The 18,621-nt window shown below is 35.8% G+C and overlaps 1 protein-coding gene across 10 annotated transcripts in view; it reads left to right on the top strand.

Moving 5' to 3' along the window:
• The window catches only part of Atxn2 (ataxin 2), a 128,205-nt gene that overhangs the window by 33,618 nt on the left and 75,966 nt on the right, over positions 1–18,621 (top strand). For all 10 annotated transcript variants that reach the window (XR_009226922.1, XR_009226921.1, XR_009226920.1 and 7 more), the window contains exons 2-5: positions 6,426–6,462; positions 8,275–8,334; positions 8,814–8,885; positions 9,767–9,917. Coding sequence is in view for 6 of the 10 variants with exons in the window: in XM_046446175.2 (XP_046302131.1) it covers positions 6,426–6,462; positions 8,275–8,334; positions 8,814–8,885; positions 9,767–9,917 (320 nt within the window). In the remaining 4 variants the exon portion in view is untranslated. The remainder of the gene's footprint in view (positions 1–6,425; positions 6,463–8,274; positions 8,335–8,813; positions 8,886–9,766; positions 9,918–18,621) is intronic.

The following is an 18,621-nucleotide window of genomic DNA, read 5'->3' as shown; positions in this document are numbered from 1 at the left end:
ATTAAACTCAGTGCCTCACACCTGCTAGGCAAGTGTTCTACCTACCACTAAGCATCAACCCTGGCCTCACCTTCCTTTGGGAAGACATTCTGAGCTTTTTTCCCTCCCAAATTGTGATAAAATGCACATAATCTATACTATTGTAGCTACTTTTAAGTGTATTGAGTGGCATTAAATACATTTCACATTGTTGTGTCACCACCATCTGTTTGAATTTCCAAAACATTTCCATTATACCAAAAGAAACCCAGTAAGCAGTTGTTCCCTATTCCCCCCATTCCTGATCTCTAGCAGCTACCTTTCTATGAATTTGACTATTCTCAGTATAAGTAGAATCTTATAACATTTGTCTTTTGTCTGTCCTATCTAATTTAGTCTGTCTTCAAGATTTCTGCATATTGTATGTACCAGAACTTAATTTTTATGGCTGCATAATATTCTGTTGTACATACATACCATATTGTTTATTCACTTATTCATTAATAGACATTTGAATTGTCTCAACCTTTTTTTTTTTTTTTTTGGCTATTGGGAATAATGCTGCTATGAACATGGGTGTATAATTTTATGTTTGAGTCTCTGCTTTGAATTCTTTTGGGTACATACTCAGAAGTAGAATTACTTGATCAAATGATCATTCTGTTTAATCTTTTGAGGAGCCACTGTACTTTGTTCTTATAGATATAACAGTACACAAGGATTCTGATTTCTCCACATCTTTGCCAACACTTGTTATTTCTTTCCTTCTTTTTTTTTTTTTTTTCAAATGGTGGTACTGGGAATTGAACCCCAATTCTAAGCTTGCTAGGCAAATGCTCTATTACTGAGCTACGCCCCCAGGTTATGTTTATTTATTTATTTATTTTTTTAAAGAGAGAATTTTTTTAATATTTATTTTTTAGTTTTTTGGTGGACACAATATCTTTTTTATGTGGTGCTGAGGATCGAACCTAGCACCCTGTGCATGCCAGGCAAGCGCATTACCGCTTGAGCCACCTCCCCAGCCCAATGTTTATTTTTAATAATAGCTATCATAGTGGTTGTGAATAATATTCATTTTTTAGTTTTCGGCGGACACAACATCTTTGTTTGTATGTAGTGCTGAGGATCGAACCGGGGCCGCACGCATGCCGGGAGAGAGTGCTACCGCTTGAGCCACATCCCCAGCCCCTAAGCATCTTTTTGTATGCTTATTGACTATCTGAATGACTTCTTTATAGAAATAGATAATATTGAAATTTTTCATCATTTTTGAACTTTTTTATTGTTGAGTTTTAAAGTTTCTTTTTTATTTTGTTAAAATATATTTTTAGTTGTAGCTGGACACAATATCTTTATTTGTGTATTTTTACATGGTTCTGAGGATTGAACCCAATGCCTCACACTCGCTAGGTGAGTGCTTTACCACTGAGCTACAACCTCAGCCCAAGTTTTAAGGTTTTTTTAAGAGACCTAGTCTCAGTATGTTACCCAGGCTGGCACCATATTCCTGTACTTAAATAATCCTCCTGCCTCAGCTTCCTGAATAGCTGGAACTACAGGCGAGCACCACTGTTTCTAGCTTAAAAGTTCGTAATTTTTGTGACGTACCATGCATCTATTTTTTTCCTTATGATTCCAGTGCTTTTTGGTGTTACAGTTAAGAAATAATGTCAAATTTAAGGTCATGAAGATTTTCCCAGTTTCTTCCTAAAAAATTATAGTTTTAATTTACATTCAGATCTTTTATCCATTTGGAGTTAATTATTGTATAATGGTATAAAGTGAGATTCAGCTTAATTCACTGTTTGATTTGAAAAGACTCCTTTCTTCCACTTCCATTTTTTTCATCTACTCTGCCATGGTGGGGATTGAACCCAGGGCCTTATGTGTTAGGTGAGCGCTAACTACTGGGCTATAGCCCTAATTATGTGTCTTTATAGATATACTTTCCTCTACATGTTTTTTCTTCTCTAAACATTTGTTATAGGAACTGCATCATTTTTTTAATGTGGGATTTACCACATTGTGGATTCAACTATTGTATAACCTCATAGTATTAATTGATCTATTCTTTGTTCTCATGTTTCCTGTGAACTGATAAATCAGTAAGCTTGGTGAGATCCAGCCTCATATGCATATTGCATTTCATCAGAAGGCATTTCTTTTTTCTTTTTCTTAAGGGAGGTTGTACAAATGTAGAATGGTATGATGATCCCTTGCATACTTGTTACCCAACTTCAGCACTTACCAAGATGTGCTGGTTTTGCTTAATTTATTACCCATCCACTTCACCCCTTTTGTGTTATTTTCAAGCAAAATAAATTATTTTTTGTGTAAATTCCTTTCTCTTTCTGTTTTTAAATTTATTATTATTATTATTATTTTGGTATTGGGGATTGAACCTAGGGGCACTATACAACTGAGTTTTACCCCCAGTTTTTTTTATTTATATTTATTTATTGTACTAGGGAGTGAATCCAGGAGCGATTAACCACTAAGCCACACCCTCAGCCCTTTTCTGTATTTTCTTTATAGAGACAGGGTCTTAACTTTGAGTTACTTAGGGCCTCATTAAGTTGCAGAGGCTAGCTTTGATCTTCCCATCTCAGCCTCCCAAGCTGCTGGGATTACAGATGTGTGCCACCATGCCCAGCTTTTTAATTTTAATATTTATTTTTTTATTTGTAGTTGGACACAATACATCTATTTTATTTTTATTTTTATGTGGTGCTGAGGATCCAACCCAGGGCCTCACACATGCTAGGCAAGCGCTCTACCACTGAGCCACAACCCCCACCCCCACCCCCGGCTTTTTAATTTAATTTTGAGACAGGGTCTTGCTAAGTTGTAAATTTGCGATTGCTCCTACTTCAGCCTTCCAGGTCACTGGGATTATAGATTTGTGCCACTATACCTGGGTTTTCTTGTTTTTCATGCTAGGTATCAAATTTAGGGTCTCATACATGCTAGACAAGTGTTTTACCACTGAGCTACATCCCGGCCCCTAAATTTCTTTATATTTATTTGGTAGGCATTTTGAATCACTTAAATGTTATATTCAATAACTACTGAAAGAACAGAGTCCTGGTTAGTGGTGTTTTGTGATACCTGATCTATCCAATCATTTTTAGGACTAGAATGTGATCTTGACCTTTTTTTTTTTTTTTTTTTAAGTTGTAGATGAACACAATGTCTTTGTTTATTTTTAAGTATGGTGCCTCATACTTGCTAGGCAAGTGCTCTACCACTGAGCCACAACCCTAGCTCTTGACCTATTTTGAGATTTAATATTTGTTGCAGGTTGAGCATCCTTATCAGAAAATGTGAAATCCAACATTCTGTAAGATCTGAAACTTTTAAGGTTCTGCCATGGTGTTATGAGTGGATAATTCCATACCTGACTTCATGTGATGGATTGCAGTCAAAATGCAGGTGCACTGAAAATATTGTATAAAATTATCTTCAGCCCATGTGGGTAAGTTGTATGGAGCTGGGTGTGATGGACCACAGCTATAATTCCCACTACTTGGGAGTTGGAGTGAGGCAGGAGGATCGGTAGTTCCAAGTCAGCCTTGCCAACTTGGTGAGACCCTGTCTCAGAATAAAATTTTAGAAAGGGCTGGGGAGGTAGAACTCAGTGGTAGAGTGCTTACCTAGCATGAGTAAAACCGTGGACTCAATCCCAGTTTAAAAAAAAAAGAAAAGATATATGAAACTGTAAATGAATATCTAAACTTGGGGCCCTTTCTCATGACATTTCCTTAAATATGCAAATATTCCAGTACCTGAAAAAATCTGGAATTGGAAACACTACTGGTCACAGTATTTCAGATAATGGATATTCAACTCGTATGTAAAATAGTAGTTTTCTTGGCCAGAAATAATACTGTTGAAGAAAATCAAAAGTAAAAACATCTGAGTGGACCCAAAACCAGAGGGTGGGTGGGGGGAACAGTTTCAGGGAATGTTGCTTTGATATGGTAACATACCTCCTGGGTGTCTGTCAGACTCTGTGGATCAGTGAAGGTCAGTGGCAATCAGTGGTTTCTGTACCCTGTGCCACTTTATGCCTCTGTAAGTCTTTTATTGTTTTCCTCAGTGAACTATTTGTTCTACTAAGTAAACTGGTTTGTCAAACAATTGCTCTTTATTAGTCAAAGATGTAACTGTGTAATCAATTAAAAAGATAATGTGAGTTCTATAAATAAATATTATGTTTAGTCTCTTTGTAGGGGAGGCTACATGAGTTTAAGGACATTTTGACACTTCATGGCATTTGTTCAAGATTTTGTAACTGGCTCTCAGCAACTACTAGGATAAGATAATCCTTCTAATAAGCAAAATTTAGCCATTTTAAGCTTTTCGGGTATGTACTACAAGTAAATAGGAGAGAAAACACTCAGTAAATTCAAATGATATTTGAAAAAGTATACAACTTTAGTTAGGCTTAATTTCAGGGAGACAGCATAACCTAGAAATGGAAAGCCTGGGAATATAATTTTAAGTATTAGCTCTACTGCTCAAGAACTGAATGGATTTGGTTGAGATATTTAACTGCTTTATAGTTTACTATAAAACAGAGGTGGTAAATTAGACAAACACATGTGGAATCAAATTTAGATTTAATCAAATTTGATTAGATTTTGATAAAGTTCACATTCTTTCCTCTTTGTGCTCTTCCATGATCCATTGCCTGTTTTGTATCTCTGGGCTTCCCATAGTATCTAGTTCATAGGAAGTTCTACAAATGATAAATTATTAGTTATACTCCTTAGGTTTTAAGAATTTCTACGTTTGTACTTGCAAGAGGCAAAGAGTTATCACAATGTTAGAAGTGAAAGGAATTGGGCTGGGGTTGTGGCTCAGCCGCAGAGTGCTCGCCCAGCATGTATGAGGCCCTGGGTTCAATCCTTAGCACCACATAAAAATTAAATAAGTAAAATAAAGGTTTGTGTCCAATTATAACTAAAAAAATAAATATTAAAAAAAATAAAAGGGCTTGGGATGAGGCTCAAGTGGTAGCTCGCTCGCCTGGCATACGTGCGGTCCGGGTTTGATCCTCAGCACCACATACAAACAAAAATGTTGTGTCCGCCGAAAACTAAAAAAAAAATAAATATTAAAAAAATTCTCTCTCTCTCTCTCTCTCTCTCTTAAAAAAATAAATAAAATAAAAGGAATCTTAGATCATTTGGTCTTGACTATTATTTTCTAGGTGAAGAAACTGAGCAAGGTAGTAAGAGTTGGAGACCAAGCCAGAACTGGTGTCAGAGTTAAGATCTGTGTTACTATACTGGGAATGGCACCAGTCATATTGCTAGACTTTTTGGACCTAAATTGTTCTGGGCCCTGAATGTTTTAAATTTTGAGTGTTGTGATTATTTTATTAAAATGGGATTTCAGTTCTATTTGATCCAGAGTGACTAGAGTTTATAAATTATGTAACATTTCATTTTACTAATTTTTAAAGTAATTTTTAAAAATTATTTCTAATAATCCTAATCTTTTCCATTAAAATAAGCTTTAGGTTGTAACAGTCATATCTGTGTCTTTGAGTTCCACATTTGTTGATTCAAATAATGGTGTATCGAAAATATTTTAGGAAAAAAACTGCCATCTGTATTTAATATGTAAAAAAGTTTTTTCTTGTCTTAAACAATACAGTATAACTACTATTTAATGACATTTACATTGTATTTGGTATTTTAAGTAATCTAAAGATGTGTAGGTTCTATGCAAATACTACACCTTTTCACCTAAGGGACTTTAGCATTCTCAGATTTTGCTGTCTCGGGTCTTAGAACCAATCTCCCAGGGTACCAAGGGACAAAAATGTTGTTTTATAATTAAATTTACTTGAAAATAGAGTTAACCTTACTGGAAACCTTGGCAACCAATTTTCCAAGGGAGGAAGTTGGAGGAGATATACTGGTTGCACAGATCACAACATGTTATTTAGAAGTAAAAGTGCTCTGGATGATTTAACTTAATAATATCATCCATTTTCAGAGGTGGGGGAAATTATGGTTACATAGTGTAACATATGTTACATATATTGGTTAAATCAGGAATGGTTCCTGTAATTGCTTCTGAGTAGCTCTTTATAGCAGTGATTGGTTACTTTTGGAGTAAAGATTAGTATTAACTCAGGTTTAATGTTAGTTTTTTCTTCCAATAGGCTATCTTTATTTCGTTGATTAGATTTGATAAAGTTCACATTCTTTCCTCTTTGTGCTCTTTACCTACTGCCTGTTTTGTATCTCTGGGCAAGTAGAGCATAGAGAGCCATCCTTAGGCAGGCTTTTAGACTAAATAGTAGGTGAACTGTCTCCCCAATTAGCTTGTTCTTTGAGTAGAATTTATAAGGTATTTTAAATTTGAGGATATACTTCAGTTTTTTCAGTCTCTTGAGTTTAATAAAAATATATATTTAATCTTTTCAGAGGTCGAAACAATAGCAAAGGACTGCCTCAGTCTACGGTGAGTAACTTTAATGTTTGTAAAAAATTGTTGGCTAAAATATGACTTCTAAATATACATTAAAGGCCAAGGCAAAAAGCTTTTTTTCTTTATTGTTGGAAACCTTCCTAGATTAATATAGTATAGTACAAAATTATTGGTTATATGTGTTGTGTTTTGCTGATAACTGTGTATAAAGTGTAAAAATTGCATATGAATGATAATTTTGTCATAATAAGAATGTTGTTATTTTTTTTAAAAGAATTTAACCTTTATTTATTTTTATGTGGTGCTGAGGATTGAACCTAGTGCCTCGCATGTGCTAGGCAAGCGCTCTGCCACTGAGCTACAGCCCCAGCCCTCATTTGTTCTTTTGTAAGTGACTAAAGGCAAATTGAAGCAATTAATCTCTAAAAGATAAGTAGAACACCAAGGGTGAAGTTTGGAAAGTTTTTTGGTGTGTTAGTCTACTTTTTGTCACTGTCACCAAAATACCCAACAAGAACAACTTTGAGAATGATAAGTCTATTTTGGCTCATAATTTCAGAGGTTTTGTCCTTGGTTGGATAACCAAATTGATGTGGGCCTGGGGTGAAACACAGCATCATAGTAGAAGTATGAGGGAGGAAAGTTATTCAATTTCTGGCAGCTGAGAAGCAGAGAGAAGACGGGAAAGGGACTCAGGGAAGAACCACTCTTCCAGGGCATGCCTCCCAATGACCCACATCTTATTTATCTTTTTTAAAAATTTTTAAATATTTATTTTTAGTTGTAGTTAGACATAATACCTTTATTTTATTTATTTATGCGTAGCACTGAGGATCGAACCCAGGGCCTCACATGTACTAGGTGAGCGCTCTACTGCTGAGCCACAAACCTCAGCCTTATATATTTATCTTTATATGGCACTGAGGATCGAACACAGTACCTCACCCATGCTAGATGAGTTTTCTACCACTGAACCACAACCCCACCCCCAACATTCAAGCTTTTTATTTTGAATTAATGAGCTATATATTTTTTAAACTCCTTTCATTTTTATCCTTTGGAAAGGGCCTTCTGATCTTACCTTTAGGAAGCCAGTGGAATTTACATGGAACTGAAAAGCATAAGTTCTGTTTGATAAATAAGTTATCACTAATTTTTGAGTCACCCTGCCTTTATTAGACAGATTGACTTCATAAGGATCAGGAGAGCACAACTTACGTTATTATGTATTATGGGGTGGTGTGGTTGACCAGATGTTTAAACACTTGCATCGATTGATTCAGCTATGTAGAGAGAAAGTAGCCGGGGTTCTCCTCATTCCATTAATTTGTTATTTATTAAGAGTTATTTTACCCTTTTTAGAATATAGATAGGAGTGGTTTTTGTTTCGTTTTTTTTTTTTTTTTGGTTGGTTTTTGATTTTTGTGGGCCTGTACATGCTAGGCAAGTGCTCTACTACTGAGCTATACAAATGCAGATAATTCTCTAACTGCCAGTGCAGTTGGACAGTAAAACGGTTCCATCACCCATCAAAATCTTTCATGCCACTTTGTTGAGAACCTTCATTTCCCAATCATTGATTTGCCTTCTGTCCTCATGACTTTATTTTTCCTCTTTTAGAGAGGTTTTTTGGTATCATGTATAAATCATGTTGTTAATTGCTATGTCTAACTTTACTGTTAAAAACCCTAACTTCTTCTTTAAGGAAGCAGAAGATTGTAGTAAACCAAATATTAATACATGTGAGGAGTTACCAGCAATCTAAAGAATTTGTAACAAAATGTTCACTTTAATGTATATGGAAGTGTAAATACTAATTTATAATATTGTTTTTTAATATTTCAGATTTCTTTTGATGGAATCTATGCAAATATGAGGATGGTTCATATACTTACATCAGTTGTTGTAAGTTATCAGATTGTTGGGAATAGATTGCTTTGGGTGTAGAATAAAGTAATTTCATGAAGTTAAAATGTAGATAAATGATTGTCAAAGTACATTTGTTGGGTCATATTTGATCAAGATGATTTAGGAAAAAAATACATTAGAACTCTTTATGTAATCTATTGTAACTGTAAACACGTTCTTGTTAGCACTGTATAAAATAATATTTGTAGTTAATTATCTGTTGTGTATTATTTTATCTGATATAGGTGGGATCAGATGTATTTAACTTGAATATTTATAAATTTATACTGTAAACTCTGAGTCTTCTGAAGAATTTTGAGATTCCAATGTATTGTTAATGTTCTGAAATTTTTATTGTTTGCCAGTGAATAGCTAGTATTAAATAAAGCCTAATGAATTATGAAACATAAAATGAAGACACATATCCCTGATGATGGTAGTACTGTTTCTTTAAAAAATTAATTGTCTGTTTTTAGGGATCCAAATGTGAGGTACAAGTGAAAAATGGAGGTATTTATGAAGGAGTTTTTAAAACATACAGTCCTAAGGTAATTATTTATTTCTTTTTTTATTAATGTAAATCAACTATTATTTGTATTACTGCCTGAGCAGTGTCTATTGAATTCTGATTAGCAAATTTGTAGTTACGAAGTGAGCGTATTTATCATGATTAGCTTCATATGGTAGTTCTTAAAAAGAAAAACATTTTCATGCTCATTGTATTTTGATTTTGCTGTAAAGTTTCAAATACCAATTATTTTAATGACCAGAGTGCTCAAAAGAGCAACTTATAGATTTAAGGGTATTTTTTTCTACAGTTCAAAGGATTGAACTAATGGCTTTGTGCATGCTAGGCAAGTGCTATACCACTGAGCTATGTACCCAGCCCTTTTTATTTTGAGGCAAAGTTTCATTAAATTGTCTAGGCTGACCTCCAACTTGCCATCCTCATCCCTCAGCCTAAGTTGCTGTGATTACAGGTGTGCGCTACCACATCTGACTTGATTTGATGGAAAATACAATAGACCACATATTTTAAAAAGGGCATTATTTTTTTTTTAAATCTATTTTTATCTATCTATCTATCTATCTATCTATCTATCTATCTATCTTTATGTGGGCCTGTACATGCTAGGCAAGTGCTCTACCACTGAGCTATACCCTCAGCCCGACAAAATGCATATAATTCTGTAACTGCCAGTGCAGTCGGACAGTAAAACAGTTCCATCACCCAGGATCGAACCCAGGTCCTCACACACATGAGGCAAGCACTCTACCACTGAGCTACAACCCCAGCCAATGATTATTTTCTTAAAGTAATTATTTTTGCCAAAGACATAAAAGAAATAGCACTTTCATGAACTTAAGGGACTTCTATCAAATTTTTTCCATAAGTGTTTTAAATATTTACTCATGTTTTTCATTTTAGTGCGATTTGGTACTTGATGCTGCACATGAGAAAAGTACAGAATCCAGTTCGGGGCCAAAACGTGAAGAAATAATGGAGAGTATTTTGTTCAAGTGTTCAGACTTTGTTGTGGTACAGTTTAAAGATATGGACTCCAGTTATGCAAGAAGAGGTGGGCTTTGGTTTTCTAAATATGCTTCCCGGTTTATTAGATTTATTCCAACAGTGATCTCTATAGTGATCATATAGACATTTTTTTCAAAACAAAATATATGCTGTCTAGTATATGACTAAGATGGGTTGGGGTTTTTTTTTTTTTTTTTGTCTTTTAAGAACAATGGAACTTTGAATCCATTTTTGTTGGAAAAATGCTCAAAATTTTGGAGAACAATTATGTGGGTATTTCAGTAGCAAATATTGAGTTTATGTTCTGTAAAAAATTAATTTGGAAAGTATTTTCTGCAGTTTCATAGTCAAAAATGCTACTGATATTCAGTTCAGTTGAAAATTCTTGTTCCATTTGGCCAATGATGCTTTAATTTATAAGTAGACCTATAAATCTGCAAGGAAATCAAAACATAGGGATATAGAAGAAAGGCAGAGATCTGTGGATAGAAAATAATCATTTAATGAAGATGAAAAAAGGTATAGAACATTCCTGTTTTAAGAATTTAAGATATTATGTACTTATTAAAATTTAGTTTATTTCAGCGTTTATTGAGGAGGAACATGAAGGAGTCGCTGCCCCTCATTTGGAGAGCATACTCTGCAGTGCTGAGTGTTCATTAACATGGTGAATGGCACTTGAGCAATTTTGGACTTGGTTCTGAAATTCTTTAATTAAAATAGTCAAATGTAAAATTCTTCAGCAGATTGTAATTCATTACAATTTGGTTTTCATGATTCAGTCTATACCAAACACTGTTTTCGTTGTTGTTGTTGTTGTTGTTGAGCTGATTTTTCTACACTGAAACTATAAAGCACAGGAAGTTAAAACCTTTCTTTTAACAAGGTTCTCACCTATTAGCTTGCTTTTTCAGAGGCTAGCAACAGTAGGCACTCTGTAACTGCTTTGAAATGCTGATGGAAAGTGCAGTGTTCCATTTTTAATCTTCTCAAATGTTTGCATCCCTTAGTGGGGGCTGGGGAGGGTTGTGGGGGGCTGGTACTGGGAATTGAACTTGGAGGCACTTAACCACTGAGCCACATCCCCAGCCCTATTTTGTATTTATTTAGAGACAGGGTCTCACTGAGTTGCTTAGTGCCTCCCTGAATTACTGAGGCTGGCTTTGAACTTTTGATCCTCCTGCCTCAGCCTTCCAAGCTGCTGGTGTTACAGGTGTGTGCCACTGTGCCAACTCCCGGTTCTTTTTCAGTTTAATTTGAGACAGGATGATTAGGCTTGCGCTACTGTGTGTGACTGTAGAGGGACACTTTTGAAAGTGTTCAGTATGCTCTTAAAAAGGTAGATATATTTTGCTATGTGCTAAAATGATTATTTTCTTTATAAAATGATTGTTCAACTGAATATCAGTATTATAGTTTCAGGTATTTTATTTAAAAACTGTGGTGGTTTAGTGAATTGTACAGTTGTATCCATCTAGTACATAGCATCCTGAAATAGTGTTGTTATGTCTTTAAGTTTTCACATCTTTTAAACCAGGTTCTCAGGACTACTCTGGCAGAAGTTGCTCACTATAAAATAAAATTTCTAATCTGGATATTATCAGCATGTTGACATCCCTTTTAGAGTTATTAATGGGATAGTTCATTAATGGAAAACATGAAGGCACTTAGTTCTACTTTTAGATTTACCTTATTTTGTATTAGAGACTTAGATTTCTAGCCTCCTGGAATAAGGCAAGGTAGGATTTAACCAATGCTTGTTAATGCTGTATCACAAAGTTTTTAAGTGTCCAGTTTTCACCTATAGAGATTCTAATTTAATTATTAACTTGGGTGGGATGTTGGGCATGTGATTATGAAGTGCAGTCGGGGATATGAACCATAGGTTTATGAGATTATAGTATTAGTCTGTTCTGTGGGTCTTGGACTTTTGTTCTTTTTTTTATTGCCTTTCAGTGCCCTTTCTGTCTCAGAAAGGAGGATTATCTTCAGTAGTCTTTGATGCTATTGTGCAATACTAATATTCTACATCTTTTTTTTTTAATTTTTAAAAAGTTATTTTTAGATATACATGACAATAGAATGACATTATACGTACATGGAAGTATAACTTATTCTACATCTTAAATAAACAGATGGATTGAATTTTTTAAGGATTAATAGAAATTAGTTGGGTATGGTGGTACATTCCTGTAATTCTAGGTAGTTGGTAGCTTGAGGCAGGAGGACCTCAAATTAGGGTCTCCAAAAAAAAAAAAAAAAGGTAGGGGGTTTGAGATGTAGCTCAGTGGTTCAGTGCTCACTACTACCTCCGCCCCCACTCTCATACAAATAATAATAAATAAAAAATAATAGAAGTTAATAAGTGCTAAAAACCCAAAATAGTTAAGCTTACCATTATGTACAACTATAATGCATCAATATAAAGTGTGGAAAAATAAAAGTGAAATATTTGTAGCTTCCTAAAGAAGAGGGAAATGTATTTCCTTTCTGTGCTTTGTCTTACAATTCTCTTCTGTAACAATACTGTCAAAATCTTAAGGTCAATAATATTTGTGTGCGTATTCTGTGTGTTAGACCCTGCGTCAAATACTTTATATGTATTTTCTTAATTTAATCATCACAACTTATTTCTTAAGTGGATATGATTAGTATCCACATGTTGTAGATGAGGAAACAGACATTCTTAAGTAATCTGGCCAAGTGAGCATACAAATCCTTCTCTCTCTCTCTCTCTCTCTCTCTCTCTCTCTCTCTCTCTCCTGGGGATTGAACTTGGGCACTCAACCACATCTCCAGTCCTATTTGATTGATTGTACCAGGGATTGAATCCAGGGACACTTGACCACTGAGCCACATCCCCAGCCCTATTGTATTTTATTTAGAGGGGGGTCTCACTGAGTTGCTTAGCACTTTGCTTTTGCTGAGGCTGACTTTGAACTTCCGAGCCTCATCCTGCCTCAGCTTCCCAAGCCTCTGGGATTACAGACATGCGCCACCATGCCTGGCCAAATCCTTCACTTTAACTCCAGTTGATGTGCTTAATTCTTGTGACAAGAATTACATGGTCTGATTTTTTTTTTTTCTTTTTTTGGGGGGCGGGGTACCAGGTATTGAACTCAAGGGCACTCAACCACTGAGCCACACCCCTAGACCTATTTTTGTATTGTATTTAGAGACAGGATCTTATTGCTAGGATTACAGGCATGTGCCACCATACCTTTTTTTTTTTTTTTTTTTTTAACTGAGCTGTTTGCTTTATTAATCTGTGCTAATTAAAAGATTTCCCTTCAAATAAAGCTAGTTAAAAAAAAATACTAAAGCAACATAAGAAGACAGCTTTGTATTATTCAGGATTCTTTTCCTTGGCCAAGTGACTGAGGCAGGAGGAATTTCAAGTTGCCAGCCTCAGCAACTGATGAGACCCTGTCTCCAAAAAGGTCTGGCAATGTGGCTCACGGGTAAAGCGCCCTGGGTTCAATCCTCGATACCGAAAAAGAAAAGAAAAGAATTTAATGTTTTTGGTTTTATTATTGAGGAATTCTTTTTAAGTAAGTAAGGTCTACATGGCTTTTAAATTCTTGAAGCTAACTTCATTAATTTCAAGAAATTAAAAAAGTCATACTCATGAATCTATACAAATGAATAAGGCTTAGAAATAATCTATATCTTCATTATAATACAATGAACAAATTTCCTTTGATCTCTTGAATGTTTTTTATGTACCAGTTTGACATGTGGACAAAATGAAAGTAGCAGTCAGGCACAGTGGCGCACTCCTGTAATCCCAGTGGCTCGGGAAGCTGAGGCAGGAGGATCACAAATTCAAAGCCAGCCTCGGGCCCGGGGTTGTGGCTCAGTGGTAGAGAGCTTGCCTAGCATTTGTGAGGCACTGGATTTGATCCCCAGATCCCCAGCACCACATAAAAATAAAATAAAGGTATTGTGTCCATCTACAACGCCCCGCCTCCCCCAAAAAAAGAAAAAGAAAAAAAACAAAAAACAAACCAGCCTCAGCAACATAGCAAGGCCCTCTGCAATTTAGTGAGACTCTGTCTCTAAATAAAATACTGCTGGGGCTGGGGCTCAGTGGTTAATGCCCTAGGTTCAAATCCCTGGTCCTCTCCAACTCCTCCCCCAAAAAATAAAAATGAAAGTAGCTTTTCTTATCAACTGTAAAACCCTTTAGCACACATATAATTGAACGGCCCATAAGATTATCATTGGAAAATTAATTTATGTTTTATACTTTATTTAAATTCTAGTGCAGGCAGATTCTGAATACTCTGATTTTTTTTCCTCTACATTTTTTCATCTGCTTTATAGGACATTTGGCTGCCTTTGTCTCTGTATCTTTTTATCTTGAAGTTGACCTGTTATCTATGCTTGCTATTTATACTTTCTAGTATTTCCCTCCCTTTTTTCCTGCTCTTCCAGTTGTTCCCCCAGCCCCATTATTTTTTTTTTTTTTTTTTTTTGAGGATCAAACCAAGGGCTTCACACGTACAAATAAGCATAAGCTGTCCCGCTGAACTATGCTCCCAGCCCCCTTGTGCTCTTTTATTCATGTTGTTTTTTATTTAATTATGCTGACTCAGTTATATTGTAGTTCTCTTGCTTCTCCTTTCTTGTGCTTCCTACTGCTTCATTTCCTTGTTAGTGCTCTTAGCCTACATAATAGCAAACAGATCTACTTATCAGTAAATAACATTTTGTTGTAACACAGCTAAGTTCATTCGATGGCTGCTTTTATACACCATGGGGATAGAGTTGGGTCATTGTAAAGGACTATAGGACTTGCAAAGCCAAAAAATTTTTACAGAAGATTTTGTCAACCCTTGGCCTAGATCATTTTTCCTGCTGCATTGGGGCTATTAGGGCTGATGAAAAGTGCATGTTATACTGATATTGGTGAAATAACAAAACATGCTTTTTCCCGAAATTCATGGTTCTAAACTCATAATATTTATAATATATTTATGTACTACATGATGTTTATAATACTATATATGTTTCTTATACTATGTAGTCTCATTGGATCTTTGGATTCCCTATTTATGACTATCCTAATTGGATTTAGTCCAAAGAGTACTTTTTTTTTTAAGGTGCTGAGGATTGAACCCAGGGCCTTACCCATACTAGATAAGCTCTCCATTGCTGAGTTATATGCTATACCCTACCCCCTAAAAGAATCACTTTTACTTACCAGACTCACATTTAGTGAAAAATCAATATAATAAGAAAATTGGTTAATGGAAATTATATCCATTATTAATTATCCTCTCCCTCCCCATCTACAAATTTGTCTTCCTCCTTGTTTTCATTATTTTCTTTTCTCTGGTTTTAGTAACAAGAATGTTTAATCTCAACATTGTCATTATTCCCTTTATTTTGTTCCTTTTTTTTACCTTTTTTTTTTTTTTTTGGTATGTCCTGTTACTGGACTCTTGAACCTCTTTTTTTCTGCTTACTTCTTCTCTTCAGACTAGAAACCTACTGAAGCCCCTTTCATTCTAAAAAAGGATCCATCTTAATCCTACATGCTGAGGTTTGAGGAACCTCTAAGTGCCAGGTCCTTTAGACGACTTTTCAGTCTTCACTACTGTGCTTGATACTATGGACTGCAATTTCTTTCTGAGGCTACTTTTTTGTAATTTCTAGTATTCATCGATCATTCCTTTCCTGCCTCATTCCTGTGCTTCTTTTCCTTCATACTGCTCTTGAATGTGTTTTGTGTTCCCAGTGTTTTCATTCTTTGCCCACATGACACTCATTTATATGTGCTGTCATGATTTTATGCCACATGGAAGATCCTTCCTCAGCATTTCTGTATCATGGCCCATATGCCAGGTATGTTATAATTTTGTTTCTCTCTCTCTCATTATACTTTGTTTCTTGTGTTTGAATACTTTATTTATTTGTTTGTTTGTTTGTTTGGGGCACTGGCACTTAACCACTGAGCTATATCCCCATCCCTTTTTATATTTTACTTTGAGGCAGGGTCTTGTTAAGTTGCTTAGGGCCTTGATAAATTGCTGAAGCTGGCTTTGAAATCATGAGCCTCCTGTCTCAGCCTCCTGTCTCAGCCTCCCGCCTCAGCCTCTCGAGCCCTTGGTATTACAGGTGTGAGCTGCTGCACCTGGCAACTTTTTAATTCTGATGGCCTCGTATAATATTTTGTAATGTTGTATGGTCTCACTATAAATGTCTTTGAATAAATTAAATTTGGGGTCATAGGACTGGGGTTGTGGCTCAGTAGTAGAGCAATTACCTAGCATGTGTGAGGCATTGGGTTCAATTGTCAACACCACGTATAAATAAATAAAAATAATTTTTTAAAAAATTGGGGGTCCTAATTTTTTTTTTATCTACCCCCTTTTGTGGCCCTGAGGGTCCAACTCAGGGCCTCAGTCGTGACAGGCAAGTGCTCTACCATTGAATCTCTCAGCCCTCTTAACATGTTTTTTAAAATTTTTATTCTTTTTAGTTGTAGATGGACACAGTGCCTTTATTTATGTATTTATTTTTATGTGGTGTTGAGAATCAAACCCAGTGCCTCACACATGCTAGGCATGTGCTCTACCACTGAGCTACAGCCCCAGCCTCTCTTAACATGTTTTTAAAGAAGCGCTATTTTATGTAAGGGATGAGAAAGCTCTAAGCAGTCTTATAAATATAGCTGTCTAACAAATACTTATTGAATTTTGTTTGGAGGATGTTTATTGTTATGTTATACAGAAATTTATTTTGGTGTTGGGTACAGTGGCACTTGCTTTTCATGCCAGTGACTCAAGAGGTGGAGGCAGGAGCATTGCTAGTTCGAGTTCTGCCTCAGCAATTTAGCAAGAACCTGAGCATCTCAGCAAGATTCTGTCTCAAAAAATAAAACGGTGTATGGGCTGGGGTTGTGGCTCATTGGCAGAGTGCTTGCCTAGCATGTGTGAAGGTTCAATTCTCAGCATCACATATCAATAAATAAAATAAAGGTTCATTGATAATTAAAAAATATATATATTTATTTATTTATGTTTTAAATACCCCTGGGTTCAATCCTCAGTATCAAAAAACCAAAAAAAAAAAAAAAAAACCACCCCAAAACTATATTGGATCTCTTAAGAGAACCTTGTAAGACTGTATAACTTTACCTTTAATAAAACACACACACACACCCCTTTAATTTCATAGTGTTCATGGTTCCCTGAGGGAGTCTGTGTACTCCTTGTTAAAAAGCTCTGCTCTAGCAGAATACAACAGTCACTAGTATGGCAATATGTAAAAACGTGGATATGTAACCGATGTAATTCTGCAATCTGTATATAGGGTAAAAATGGGAGTTCATAACCCACTTGAATCAAATGTATGAAATATGATATGTCAAGAGCTTTGTAATGTTTTGAACAAACAATAAAAAAAAAAAAAAACTCTGCTCTAGCATTTTCATAGTTGTGGATACCAAAGTTGAAAGAATTCAAGAAAAATAGAATGCTGGACTTAGTGGCATTGAATTCCAAATACATCCAGAGATGTGAAGAGTTGAATGGATTGTAGCAGTAGTTGGACAAAGTTGAAGGAAATTGAAGTGTGAAGGTATATTTAAAGTGAAAGGGCCTGTGGCTGTGGCTCAGTGGTAGAGCACTTGCCTAGCATGTATGAGGCACTGGGTTTGATCCTCAGCAACATATAAAAATAAAGGTATTCTGTCCATCTACAACCACAAAGGAAAAAAAACCACTTTTTTTTTTTGTAAGTGAAAAATAAATTTCTACCAATTGTTTTATTCTGGTGCTTTACTTTCTTTCTTTCTTTTTCTTTTTTTTTTTTTTTTTTGGTAGTGCTGAAGATTGAACCAAGGGCCTTGCACATGCTATATTCCCAGCCTTAGTGTTTCATTCTTGTATTTTTGTTGTGATTGACTTTTTTGGTACTAGGGATTGAGTCCAGGGGCACGCTTAACTACTGAGTCAAATCCCTAGCCCTTTTTATTTTTTGAGACAGGGACTCACTAAGTTAAGGGTCTTGCTGAGTTGCTAAGGCTGGCTTTGAACTTGGGATCCTCTTGCCTTAGCCTCCTGAACCACCGAAATTAAAGGCCTGCACCACTTTGCCCAGCTACTGTTATGGTTTTTTTGACTTGATAGGGCAATCAGTAACAGAAGGATCTCTTCTGAAGTGTATGGCATTAGAAATGCCATTTCAGTAATCTAAGGACGACGCAAATCCCAGAGCACATTTTAGCCTGGGAAGTTTTGGATTCTGAGGAATCCAAACATGTTCTACATTCACTGATGGATGGTGCTCTACTAGGGTGGGCAGGCCATAATGCTACAACTGAGGAGGCACATTATTGAAACTAAGAGTGCCTAGGCCCCGTAGAGGGACAGGAAGTACTAAAGTTGGTCAGGCAGTCACCTCTTAAGTTTCGCAATGGTCAGGATGGGCATCCTGTCTTTTGAGGTTGCCTGTGGTAGATAGGCCCAAAGGGATGTGATGAATTTATAGGTAGCCTGTGGCAAGGAATGAGAGTTGGCTTGGGAGTTGCCATTCTAGTAAGCAAGCTTTAAATAAATTTCAGTGATAAAATATTCTTCTGTTAAAATTGAATTGTAGGGCTGGGAATATATCTCAGATGGTAGAGTCTTGCCTCACATGCATAAGGCCCTGGATTCAGTCCCCAGCATCATATGTACAATTTTAGAGCATATAGAAATTTTCTGCTGTTTTTCAAGTCAGAGCAGTGAATCCAAACAAGA

Source organism: Marmota monax, unplaced genomic scaffold (assembly GCF_021218885.2).
Source record: "Marmota monax isolate L192 unplaced genomic scaffold, Marmota_monax_Labrador192_F-V1.1 WCK01_AAM20220418_F8-fsc00092, whole genome shotgun sequence".
Taxonomy (NCBI): domain Eukaryota; kingdom Metazoa; phylum Chordata; class Mammalia; order Rodentia; family Sciuridae; genus Marmota; species Marmota monax.
Note: the sequence above shows the minus strand (reverse complement) of the source record. Positions and strands in the feature narration are given on the sequence as shown.